The sequence below is a fragment of the Pteropus alecto genome, unplaced genomic scaffold, assembly GCF_000325575.1.
Source record: "Pteropus alecto unplaced genomic scaffold, ASM32557v1 scaffold22, whole genome shotgun sequence".
NCBI classification, from domain to species: Eukaryota; Metazoa; Chordata; class Mammalia; order Chiroptera; family Pteropodidae; genus Pteropus; species Pteropus alecto.
Genome location: NW_006434839.1, coordinates 5,909,584 through 5,922,800, shown reverse-complemented (window position 1 = coordinate 5,922,800; position 13,217 = coordinate 5,909,584). Strand labels below are relative to the sequence as shown.

At 49.3% G+C, this 13,217-nt stretch overlaps 1 protein-coding gene across 1 annotated transcript; it reads right to left on the bottom strand.

Annotated features, from left to right (window-relative positions):
• Positions 1-637: 637 nt before the first annotated feature.
• Positions 638-11,285, bottom strand: AKR1B1 (aldo-keto reductase family 1 member B). The gene is made up of 10 exons (XM_006910507.3): positions 11,128-11,285; positions 8,439-8,606; positions 7,590-7,706; positions 6,543-6,620; positions 6,129-6,251; positions 5,506-5,612; positions 5,103-5,184; positions 4,450-4,533; positions 2,650-2,732; positions 638-1,046 (listed from the first exon to the last, which is right to left on the bottom strand). The coding sequence occupies exons 1-10, from the start codon at positions 11,191-11,193 to the stop codon at positions 1,004-1,006; spliced, it is 951 nt and encodes a 316-aa protein (XP_006910569.1). The 5' UTR covers positions 11,194-11,285; the 3' UTR covers positions 638-1,003.
• Positions 11,286-13,217: the final 1,932 nt, after the last annotated feature.

Below are 13,217 nucleotides of genomic sequence, written 5' to 3'. Positions count from 1 at the left end.
GCAGGTGCCTAGCTGTCTACGAGCGGGGAAGAGCCCTCGCCGGAACCCAATGGCCCTGATCTTGGACTTCCAGCCTCCAGAACTGTGAGAAATATGTTTCTGCTGTTTAAGGCACCCAGTCCATGATCTTTTGTTGTGGCAGCACGAGCTGACTGGATACCAATTATTGATGCTTTTCTTCCCTGGTCTGGACTACAAGCTCGAGAGCAGTTTCTTGTGAGGAGGCTGCTTAGGAAACAGGGCTTGGCCTTCCCCCGTAGAAGGAACAGAGGCATTTGTGAAATTACAAAAGCATTTATGTCCTGGCTTGGCCCTAAAGCTGTGGCTCTCATCTTGGCTGCCTGTTAGGATCCTCTGGGGGGCTTACAAATGCGAGATGTCCTGGTAACTCCCCTCCCCGGGACCAGACCACCACCATGGGTAAGGTCCAGACATTTAAAGTGGTGACTCCAACGTGCAGCCAGGTGAGACCCGCCACCCTAAAGCTAAACGGGTGAAGTGCTGAGGGGTGAGGGGTCTCCACTAAAGGGAAAGGTGCCAAGTCCTTGTGCCTGTTGCAGAGCTGAATGGCCTGCTTTATGGGGATCGATGAGATAGAGGTCAAGCGGTACAGAAGGCGATGAATCATTTCAACAAATAGCATCAAACTCACAAAAGTTTTTATTGGAGGCAAGAAGTCTGGCTGAAAGGATTATAGTTCCAAACAGTCAAAATCCAATTGTTAGTGGCACTGCTTTTCACTTTGTAGATTCAAGTTAGTCAGAAAAGGATATCATGGTTATATTTCCTCAGCTGGACAAGAAAGGCAAAGAAAACGGAAAGAGAATTCTAATGTATGACACTGCTCTTCAGACTCGACACCAAGCTGGCCAAGGCCTTGCTGGTTCATGTGCAGGTCGCAGACCCGCCACCGAGGGACACAGGCCACACTATGCTACATACAGAAGAATGAGGCGGGGAAAGTGGCAGCAGGTCCGCTGGGGCGGAGCAGGCACCCACGGCTTCAGTACTCTTCTCTGAAGGGATAATCCTTGTGGGTGACAAAGCTGCCAGGAGAAAAGAGGAACATGTTAACTATTTAAGGAGAGATTTCAAATATAACAAACTACAAAACGATAGAAATGACGACTATCGCAATTTGGGCAGAAAGAGGCCTCTGAAATCTCTAAACAGCATCCCTAAGAAAATGGTTAGGGATAAAATGGCTAGCCTGATTATCTGAAAATTAAGGGGTACAGAGGTATTATGGACACTGGGGCAAAACCCAATATTTTTAAGCCTCTTAGAGTTAGTTTCGGGTATTATATATTACTATATATATTCCACAGCTATGACCCAGGTTTCCCCAGAAACTTTGTATGTGTATGTGTATGTATAGTTAGGAAAATTCCTCCTGGGTGACCTGGGAATACTGGAGACAACTTCTCCTTCCCCATTCTAGCCCTGACCTATCCCCATTAAGTATCAGTAGCCCACAGAATTATCCAACAGCAGTTTCCAGAATGGCACTGGAGAGTGGAAAGAGTCTAGTTGTAAAGGGACCAATTAGAAACCACTCGAGAACTTCAGTACTCTATGTCAGCAGTGGGGCGGGAAAGGGAACCGAATGAGTGATACAGATTCTTAAAGCAAAAGAGATGTAACTCGGTGAATGATTCACTTCTCCTCTCTCTTGCCCGTCAGAGCCAAGTGATTTTAATGTCTAAGGTTAAATACCATTAATGTAAATAAACGGGGACATCAGGAAGGGCCCTGGTTTGGGGCTGCCAGTGGTAAACTCTGTGGCCTGATTTGAATCTGAGGCCATGACGTGACAGCGACATGCTCACCGGGCATGCCCACACTTGAAGCACAGAAGTATTACCCAAGATGCAAACTTGGTGGACCTCTGCCAGGGGGAATGCCACTCTGAACTGCTGAAAGAGCAGAGGCTGGATGGAGAGAGGAACCGCCCTACCCTGTCTTAGAGAAAGATTGAGTTTTGCTTAGAAGAGTAACCAACTACTCAAAGAGACAGAGTAGAAACAGTCAGAGAGCTCAGACAATAACAACAGTGACAGAGGAGGTTCTTAGTCTCCACTGAAAAATGGGACGTTTCTTCTTCAAAGCAGAAAAGGAGTTTAAACTTCATTTAGTTATTGTACTGATAGGAAGAGAAAATAAACAACCTTACTGTCAGATTCCTTCAGATTCCAAACTACAAATCAGAGAGAATACAAGGGACCAGTGAATGAACAGCTGGAGGGCCTGTAGGTGACTGCCTGTCAGAGGGGTAGAGCGACCTTCTCAGAGTCAAGTGGCTTATTAGTGACAGAGCTGGGACAATCTGATGCCCTGTGCACCACAGTCTTTCTACTAAACCCCTTTATAACATTATAACATAAAGAGTCACAGGCAAATTCTCCCAGGAAGATGGGGCAGGAACCACCAGGGATCCTCTGGTTTCAGATGATTCGCTAAGATTTGAAAATTAAATGCCAAAATATGTGGCTACTGCAGGTCAGGCCAACAATGCAGCTGGGCCGGGAGAAGAGACTAGAGCAGATGCCCTGGCATCTTCCCCGTGGCTGTGTGTAGCTCAGCTGACAGATGTTTAAAGAGTTAGGCTTTTGCTCTGCAGCATCTGATACCCTCCCGGGACTCGCTCACCTCTTCACGACACAGACTCTCCAGTTCCTGTTGTAGCTGAGTAAGGTGGTCATATCTTCACTGCTCAGTTCAAAGTCAAAAATCTAAAAAGAAAAACATATCCAGCACCTCTGAAAGTAAAGCTCAAACACAGACTATCCCCAGCGACTCTGTGCAGGACCGCTGATAAGCAGCTGCCTTGAGCGGGAACAGGGGGAGGGAGACTCCACTATGTTTACTATTCGAAGGAGCCGTATGTTCTGGCTGGGAACTGTAACAGTCCCTCCTGTCCAGAAGCTCCAAGCAAAATGTTACCTTTTACTCCATTTAGTTCATTTCAAGACCGCCACTAAGCACTTCTACTGTGACAAGCACCAGGGAACACAATGATGGGTAAGACACGTCTTTGCCTCCGTTTTACAATGAAGCAAAGGAAGGACGACAGCTATAATAAAAGGGATAATTAACTGCGCACTGTGTAAAAGACATTGCACAAAGCACTCAGGAAGGCCAGAGGAAGTAGGAATTCTGGCTGGAGGACGGAAGGCTGTGGTCAGGGATGTGAGACAGGCCTAAGAAGCCTCATATAGTTTTGACAGAAAGGGCCAGACAGGAGAAGAACCATCCGCATGAGGACCGGTCTGCTGGGGAGAACGTGGCCGGCACGGAGGTGGGAGGGCAGGCCCCGAGCAGCAGCGGGCGAGCCTGGCGCACCCTCAGCGCCGGACGATCACAGCATGTGCAGGCAAAGTCTGCTACAGACCTGTGGTCACAATTGTGCCAAAATGTGCACGGACTACATAGCAAGATGCGAAACTAACATATTACTATGAGGTTAGTCATTTAAAAATGTTTCTTTTCTAACGCCTTGAAAGATAAAATACGAAACAAAGGATCTATCTCTAGCAAGATATGTGTTTCCCACGGCAGGCGGTTTTACCACTTTATCTCGATTAGTTAGAACATCTGAAGAAGGAAGAAATCCTCCCCTACTACACCATATGTTCCCCGCCCCTCCCCGGGCCTCACCCCAGGCTCCCAGGGGACCAATGACGCATGTTAGAGCCATAGCCTGTGGCCAGTGGACCAGGCAAAATTGGCATCTCACTGTGGGAGCAGCTGCTTGGAACCAAAGCTAGGTGGAGAGGGCATGGCCAGGATCCCGGCAGCGGGACTCCTGGAGCTGCTCTTCAACCCCACTGACCCCACCGCACAGACTCCCCCACTGGGTGAGAGGCAGGCCGACGTGCCCTGGAATCTGCCCTGGGACCAGCCCCAGGCACACCTCGCTGGTGCCTTGACACCAGCCCTGCTACTCTGCCCTTCGTGGGGTGGAGTCCTGGCAGAAGTGATGGGCAGGCTAATGGCCTGGAGGGTCTGCAGTCCACAGACGATCACCAGGACAGCAGCGCTTCTTGAGCACTTACTAAGGTACCAGGCGTTGTGTGAAGCCCTTCCTTTGATGTATCTTATTTAATCTTCATGACAACCCTCAAATTAGGTACTGCTTTACAGGTGGGGAAACTGAGGCACCGGAACTAACGAAGCCCTGATGCAAACTCACAGGGTGTTACTCGAGAATGACATTTCTCAGGGCTAACACTGTCACTGAGGAGACTCGGCATAGGAGTGCACGTGTTCGGGACGGCCACTGAGGCACGGAGCCACCGTCCTCAGTCTGCAGTGTGCTCACTGCACTCACTGCGGTTGGCTGAGAGGTGACAGAGGGTGGGGGTCCCGCACACGACCCTGCAGAGACGGGATGAGAGGCCCTGTGAAGAACCTCCCAGGAAAACCTGGGCCGACCAGGTGGGACCTTACCTGAATGTTCTCAGCAATGCGTTTGGGTGTCACAGACTTGGGGATCACCACCAAGTTCCTCTGCGTGAGGAACCGGATCAGAACCTGTGAACACATGTGCCGAGTGTACACGTACGCCGTGCACTCTGTCACTATCTCACTTAATTCTATATATCCATAACCAGAGGGGGAAATTCCAGAACCTCATGTGTGAGAAAACCAAGGTGCGGAGATGTCAGGGTCACACCCGGCGCCAGCGAGGTCAAGGTCTGGCCGCAGAGCCCTGCTCTCACCAACCACGTCACGCGCTTCCGTGTCCCCCCGACGTGCGACCCGCAAGGAGACCCTTCACTGCCGACCACCCACACCACCACGGGGTAGAAGACAGTGTCCCGTGCAGCTGCTGAAGAGGGAGGGGCTTTCACCTACAGGGGCCACTGCTGACCCTCGTAGCAGCCGAGGAAGGTAGTAGGGCAGGTACTACTACCCCCGGACCACACAAAAGTCTTCTAACTCCCCACTTGGTGCCCTTTCAACCACACATCCCAGGACCCCAAGCTGCACTTCTGGGGAGGGCTTGACTAGGCTCGGTCATCTGTCCCTCCTGGCTCCCTGGGCCTACCACAAACACGGACGGTCTGGGAGCAGTCATGAGAGCTTGGAAATGGCCGTACCTGGGCTGTGCTTTTCTTGTACTTATCAGCTATCACTTTGACCCTGGGATCCTCCAGTAGGGAAGGGTCCTCAGGCTTGGCCCTGGAGACGGAAAGATGGCCCACGTGAGCAGCTATCATCACCATCATTCACGGCAGCCAGCTCCCCTAACCCTAACACCCATCAACCTCAGAGGGCAGCCACCAGTGTCCTGATCTGAAGTTTGCTTATGAACTCCCAACCCTTTGGAACAAGAGCAGGTCTCTTGCTACTAAAAAGACCAAGCAGGAAGCCCAACAAGAGGCTCCTGGGAAGGTCTGCAAATGAGCCCCAGAAGCATCCTCCTTGATGCTGAATTTTTCTTTTTAGCCATTTCTAATCCTCACCAATCGATAAGAAAACATTTGTCCCATGGAAACTCACCAGGGCCTGTCAGGAGAGCCGAGGGGACTGTAGGCAGTCACCACAATGCCTTTGGACTGGCAATACTGGATTAACTTCTCCTGAGTGAGGTATGGGTGGCACTCGATCTGCAAATGGAAACAAGAGGTTTGATGGCAGCAGTGTGGGCACTGGTGATGGGACACACAGAAGTTTTCCCATGCTAAGCCCCTTCCCTCACAAGATAGAAAATTATGTATAACCAACATCCTGTCTCCCAGATAAGCTGTGACAACTGTCTCCGTTTCCCAGCTGGTGGCCTTGACACTAACAAAATAATCTTGTTACCGATGTACTGCGGCCACAGGCCCTAAGAGATTTTCTGGCCAGTTATCACCTGTGACAGGCCTGAGGACCTCGATGTCTATAAACTTCTAATCCGTGAGACCCTGACCACCACAAGCTAGGCTCAAAGCCCTCCTCTCTCCTACAAGTCTCACCCCCGGATGTGCCACTGTCATTCTGAATCATGAATGAGGACTCTGCCAGCGCCCTCGAACTCGCCTCCTGGCTACTCCCAGGGTGCCACGGCCAAGAAATGACTGCCAGGATCACACAGTAACAAAAGCCTGCCACCCACACCAGCTTCCCTGCTGGAAGCCTACCTGGTTAACCACCGGCTTATGTTTTAAGCCAGGTTTGTTTAAGATCCTCTCGATTTGGAGATGGTTGAAGTTGGAGACTCCGATAGCTTTCACCAGCCCTTCATCCACCAGCTCTTCCATGGCCTAAAGACGGAAAAGGGTCTGCTTGCTGCTGACATGTGCCCAAAAGGACAAGAATCCAAAGCATCTTCTGCACCAGCCCCACCCTCACTATCCCATGCCAGTGAGTTAGACCTTTGAGAAGTCCAAAAGACACCAAGAAAAAAGCAAGGCTGGCTTTAATGAGCCAGGAAGAGCAAAAACGGTGACAGAAGAACAAAATGCGGTGGAAAAAAATGGCAGAGCAGAAGAAGTCACACCCTGACAACAGAAAACCAGCAAGGAAGAAGAAAGCCAAACCAGGGACGGCCTTACCGCCCACGTGTCCACAAAGTCGGTATCAGAGGGAATCACGTTGCCTTCTCCGTCCAATGGAAAAAATTCGTTCCCGGGCTGTCATTAAAATCAAAAACAGACATTCAGTAACAGCCCTTCCTAGAGCTGCCGTGGGAGCTGCATCTCTGAAAGCAAAGCTCTAAAAATCTTCTAAACTACAACAGCTGGCTAAGTTTTTAGAAGATAATCAAGGACAAATCTGTGTGTCAGTGTGAAGGAGAAGAAGGCAGACAACTCCCGACGCCCCTGGATGCTTATTCTACAAATAGGCTGCTGCTGACTGTCAGACGAACCATTCTTGGTCAGTGAGATGAACCCCGCCATGGGCCGGAGTGTGGGTGAGGAAAGGACTCAGGACCAGGACTCACGGGGTCCAAGTCCTGGCTGAATCACTGGCCTATGAACTGTCACCTTACCAAGCCTTGTAGGCTTATCATAAAAATTAAGATTTAACAACAACCAAAAAAAGATAAAATCAGGCTCTGATACACCATTGTGCAATAAAATAGAGCTATGGGGTAAAGGCCACAATTTCCATCTCTCTGACAAAACAAAACTGAATTGTGGCTGCAATGAAGGTAAAAGATATAACAACATTAGATTCCTTTTGTGCACATAGAGTTACGCTGCCAGTAAATGTTCATCGATAGAATGGTGCACGTGTCTAGAATGTAGGAATCCACGTGCATACACATGCATAGGAAGGGGAGCGCTGATAACGTCCAAGGATTATTGCAGAAATGTCACCCGAGCCAAGTTTGCTATCCCTAAGTTGTATATGATACAATCACCGAATCACCTCAAACTCCGTAATGTGTATCTGAGCCACCTGGGATTCAGATTCAGACGCCCTGGGTGAGGCCTGAGACTGGTTTCTAACAAGCTCCCAAGCGATGCCACTGCTGCTGCTCTAAGGACTATACCCTGAGCAGTAAAGACACACACACAGCATATACATACTCGTAACCTGCTAATAAAGGAGGGTCTAACACGTATCAAGCTACACCTGAACCCTGTGCCCCATACCTTGAAGCCCATTGGCCAGTGAATAAGATAGAGGTCCAGGTAGTCCAGGTTCAGGTCGCTGAGCGTCTTCTGGCAGGCTCCCTTCACCTTGTTTTTCTCATGGTACGTGCACCACAGCTGAAGCCAGCAAGAGAACACATCTTATCACCGGCGCTGGAGAAGCCATGTCCTGGCGTGGAGCCAGAGGGCTTGAAGGCAAAGGATTCGCTTTCCTCTCCCCACAACCCAAGTCACCATGATGCTATAAATGGTGATAATGGAGATTCCATTTCACTCTACGGATCCTAACTTTCCAAAGGCAGGCAGGCAGGATATTCAGGTCACGGGCACCTCTCAAGACCAAACTAAAGGCACAAAACAGCATGAACAGGTCGGCGCGCCAGCCCTAGGCCCCATACATGAGTTCTCAGGGCGATTTTCCCACTAGGCTGGTTTTCGAGGAGCCAGCCTCGCCCACCCAGCAGGTGTCCTCTGGACACCAACAGCTTCCAGGTAAAAGACGGTGGTCGGCAGTGTAGATCCAGTCTGCAGATGAGAACCAAGTTCGATCCTCAAAGACGACTCCCTGGGGAGGGAGCACCAACCCGCGACCTCAGCCTCATCAGTAAGGGGCTCTAAGCGATGGATCCAGATGGAATGCCCATCCGCCTGCCAGCCGTGAATGGGCAAGCTCTGGAGCCCTCCACGGTCTAGAGTCAACACATTTTCCTCTGGAAGAATCACCTGCCAAGTGATAACTGTAGCTGTATTAAGAAGCCCCAGAGTATGACCTTGGCTCCTGAGCTGATGCCCTCAATGGATAAACATGAACGACACCTCTATCCCCCAGGCTCCCCTGCAGAACGGCACCTTGCTGACAATGAAGAGGTCCTCACGCTTCACCACCTGCTCCTTCAACTTCTCCTGGATGGCCATCCCCACCTCGCTCTCGTTCTGGTACACATGAGCGCCGTCAATGTGGCGGTACCCACAGTCAATCGCTGCCTTCACAGCTTCCGCCACCTTGCCTGGAGGGGACTGAAAAGTAACAGAAGGCATTGAGTTAAAACCCAAAACAAACAAAACACACAGTCTGCACACAACCCAGGAAGAAGGCCAGTGTGACCCTACTGGCTCTCGCTGAAGCGCGTGTCCCTATGCCAGCTACATAAAGCCAAGGAAAGCTTCTGAAGCACATTCTAAACTATTTGCTCTCAGAATGAGGTAAAATGCCACGTTGCTTCATTTTATGGTAATCTGACAAAGGCTTAATAGCAGCACAGGTCCCCTTAAAAAGATGTGCCAAAGCCATCTCGCTCCTTGTTTCTTCACATGCTGATTTACAAACCGCTGTATAAAATATTCTCTCCTCATCTGAGTCTATTAGGTTCCCAGAACCATAAAGAATATCATTTCCTTCAAATAGCTTAAAACAACAGTCCCCTTTTTGGCACAAGGGACCACTGCTCCTATGAGAATCTAAAGTCCGATGATCTGAGGTGGAGCTGAGGTGGTGATGCTGGCGCTGAGTGGCTGCAAACACAGATGAAGCTTCGCTCGTTTGCCCGCTGCTAGCCTTCTGCTGTGCAGCTGGGTTCCTAACAGACCACAGACTGGTACCGGTCAGCAGCTTGGGGGTTAGGGACCCCTGGCTTAAAATATTTCAAAAAGCACTGTTTTTTCCCAAATGAGAAACCCAATTCCCATTTGGTTTCCGAGCTCTATCAGTAAACACCTGCACTTTACTTTCTCCTTCCGTGCACGAATTCAGATACTGGTAATCACTTGTTTTTAAGCAGTTCTGCGAGATTATCATAAAGTTAAGAATGTTCCTTATGCAGATTCAAAGGCCTGGGCTTCAATTCTCGCTGTATAAGAATCCTGGAAGCTCACCATATGGTTTGTGGACAGAGCTGCAAAGAAACTGAATGGCTGTCTGTGCCCAAAATATCTGAGTAACCAGGACAGGTATGGGGAGCCTGGCTGTTGAGTAGGGGGAAGTGCCTGCATAGCCATCAAGCTTCACAGGTTGATCGCATGGACACTTACTCCACCTCCTGCTCAGACCAGAGAGGTGAAAGATAAACACTTCTGCACCAGTTGACTAAATAGGGCACATTCCTCTGGAGGGTTAGGGTAGGAAAGAATGAAAAGGAAACTCCCCAGGGGCATTAGCAGCTGTGAGCATCTGCTGTTTGGGCATCAGCTGCTGTGAACGGGTGAGGGGACAGAACATGCGAACAAGTGCATCCATTCCAAGAGAATAACCTGCAGCAGATGGACTTTAACTCGGTATCATGGTCATAATTCAATTACAGCCTTAGAGCCAACCACCACTGGACTTTTTGGAGGAAACACAAAATTACATATTCTGATAACTTTGGCCAAGAAACACTTTCCATGTGAGGGAACTTCAAGATCCTTTTCTTCAAGTTATGTTTACTAATTTTCAACTGCAGGTTTTAGGACAAAAGTAAAAACTGTCCACTGTTCTACTTCAAACCATGTCAAAGTGCACACAATACTGTCTTTTTCTTGTCTGTGCATAAATATCCAATGCCCAGTCCCATATTCAAAGTTTCTGGGGAAACCTGGGTCATAGCTGTGGAATATATATAGTAATATATAATACCCGAAACTAACTCTAAGAGGCTTAAAAATATTGGGTTTTGCCTCAGTGTCCATAATACCTCTGTACCCCTTAATTTTCAGATAATCAAGCTAGCCATTTTATCCCTAATCATTTTCTAAAGGACGCTGTTTAGAGATTTCAGTGGTGTTCAGGTTTCTGGAGACAATTTTAATACCGACGCCTGCTAAGAGTTTTCCATTGGTGGTAACCACCTGTGCCCAGATTCTCTGTGGAATTCTACCCCGCACATAACAACCCCAAGTGCCATGCCTGGCTAAAGGCGTTCAGCGTTGCGCGTCTGGGGACATGAAAATGAATGGGTCCCGGGTAAATTCGTGCCACCTAATTTAATTATCTGCAATCTCCGGGCTTCCTTGAGATGCTCATTCCCAAGAGAGAAAAATAGAAATGATTAAGGACAAACGATTTAGAAGAAAGACAAAGGGGCGGCGCAACAAGCGCCCTGAGGAGAGGAAAGTTGGCGCTCAGTGGCCCCCATCCCTTTCTGCTCCACTTCCTGGGCTCCCCCGGGTCTCCGTCCCGGGGCCAGAGCAGTGGGGGCTCGGGAAGCACCCCCTTCCCTCCGATTCCTTTCGGTCCCTTTTAGTGATTTTCCAGCTGGGTTCGGATTCAAGGTGTGGCCTAGGGTTCCCCCCCATCCACCAAGTGTCTACACGGGCGGCCTTCCGCGGGCGGCTCCCAAGCCCCTCACGCAAGTCCCCTGTCCCTAGCGCGCAGGGCCTCCCTCCCCCGCCTTGGCTCCCGGGTCCCGGCGGGGCCCAGCTGAGCCCGCCGCGGGCCGGGCAAGCCCGAGTGTGGCTCCGTGCAGGCCGGACGCCCTCCGAAGGTCGCTCCAGGTCGCTCCCCGCCCCAGGCTGCTCGAAGCCCGAAGAAAGCCCCGCGGGACGCACCTCTCAAGGCCCCTACCTTCCACGTGCCCAGCCCCAACAAGGGCATCTTGGAGCCGTTGCTGAGCATGATGTGGCCGGCCATGGCTGCTGAAGCCCGCAAACCCCGGAGCAAGGACCACGCCGCCGTCGTGCAGATGCGGCCCTCGGGTAATAGGTGCGGCAGGAAGCAGCGGGGTCTTCGATTGGCTGCCGCTACGCGCAGGCGGCTTCTGATTGGCCCGCCCGCGCCCAGGGTGCGGCCGCTGGAGCTACGTCAGGGCCTAGTGGGCCGTACTTTTCCGCTCAGATTGCTGGGGCATGACCCGCGCAGCAGCAAGAGAACTCGCCAGCCCCTGTGGTGCCTGGAAATGCGAATGCTTTAGCAAAATTAAAAGACGTCCTACAAATAAGTACCCTGGGAGGGAGTTTTGGTTTCTTTTCTTCTCTTTCTTTCTTTTATTTTTTTAAGGGTCCGAAGAATATGTTCGTCTATCTGTTATTCGAGCCCGATATCACGCTCTTTGAGAGGTTGACGATACCCGCTCCTTAATTTGTGCGAACCATAATTTGACTGCAGGTTTATCTTCTAGGGTATTTTGCTCTTAGGAAGACACCTGTCAGAGAAATGACTTGCAATCTTATTGCAGAACCTCTTCTCGAGATTTGGGGTTGCCCAGACTGTCTTTGTGTAGCTCCTCGGGCTATCTCCACACCCTGCCATAGTTGTGAGCAGCGTCTGTGCACAATAGGTTTGGTTCGGCAAGCCTTCTTCCAAAATCCAGCATTTCTGCAGGTTAGGAAGCATCCATGAGCTTGATCCAGAACACACACAGAAGATAATAAACTTTTAGAAAACGAGACTCTATTGAAGTGGCACGTTTAAATCTAGTCATTTAGCAAAATTCCAGAAAAAGTGAATTCAAGGCAGAAACCCACAAAAGAAAAATTAGCTTTGATAGTAAAGCTTCAAGTACTTCAAATAAAGGGATGCTAAATAAATCGATCAGCCCTAATTGGCAGGTAAAAAGACACATTATTTTCCAATGCAACCAAAGGAAAGTTCCCGGAAGAACTTTGAAGACAATCTTTGTTTCGTTCCAACAACCTCTCTCCATGATGCTCTGTCCTCCCCCAAACCTGCTCTTTCTGCTCCATCACCCTCCAATCTTTCCCCTAATCATGCAAGACTGGGAATTATGTCTGCTGGTAATGACTCAGGAAACAGACCTCTCTAAACTCTATTCTAGTGATTTTCCATTTGAACGATTCTAAAAAAGTGCCCCCTAGGAAAATTTTATACACATCAGACTAGCCCAGATATTTTTCCATTTGACTTTTATAAGAACTATTGGTAGGAGGTAAATTCTGATGCTATTTGTCCCCAGATAATAGAATTTTAATTTCCCCGTAAAGCTGGTCACACGGTTTACAGAAAGCCCAGGTCCAGTTTTGTGGTGAAAGAGGAATAGCCCACCACTTTATATTCATAGATCCTCATTGACATAGAGGTTGCTGTCCTAAAAGCTAGTCTTTTGGGGAAATGATACACCTTGAATGACCAGGCTGGTCTATACACAGGAGTCATCTGTTAAGGACCTGGACTCAACATGAAGAGCTTTGTTGTTGTTTCTATGATCACTGAGTATAGACGCTGACTGCATGAAGGCATAACTATCTAAAAATGGAGTATTCTGACCAGGTTATCCAAATGTGGGAACCAAAGGAAGAAGACAGAGGCCTCAGCCCCTGCGAGGGAGTGGGATGGGCCTTTCAGGCTCAGGGAACTGTTCTGCTGGGGAGCTGGCTCCAGCGTGTCAATATTTATTCACGTTTGTTTGCAAATGAGGTTTAGATGGCAAGGGTTATTGAGAGAAGTGCTAATATTAATACTCCTCTTCGATACTGGGAATAAAAAAGGGAGGAGAGAGAGAGAGGAAGAGGGAGAGAAGGAGAAAGAGATTTTGTCACTTTTAGTGTGACTGTTCCATTTTTTGTGCATAATAACATCCACTCTTCTGGGTGCCTTCTGTATATCAGGCACTTCAAATACATTCTCTGACTTGATCCTTACAACTTCCTGGCAAAGACAACTGACTACATTCCTTTCCCAATTTTCAGAATGAAGAA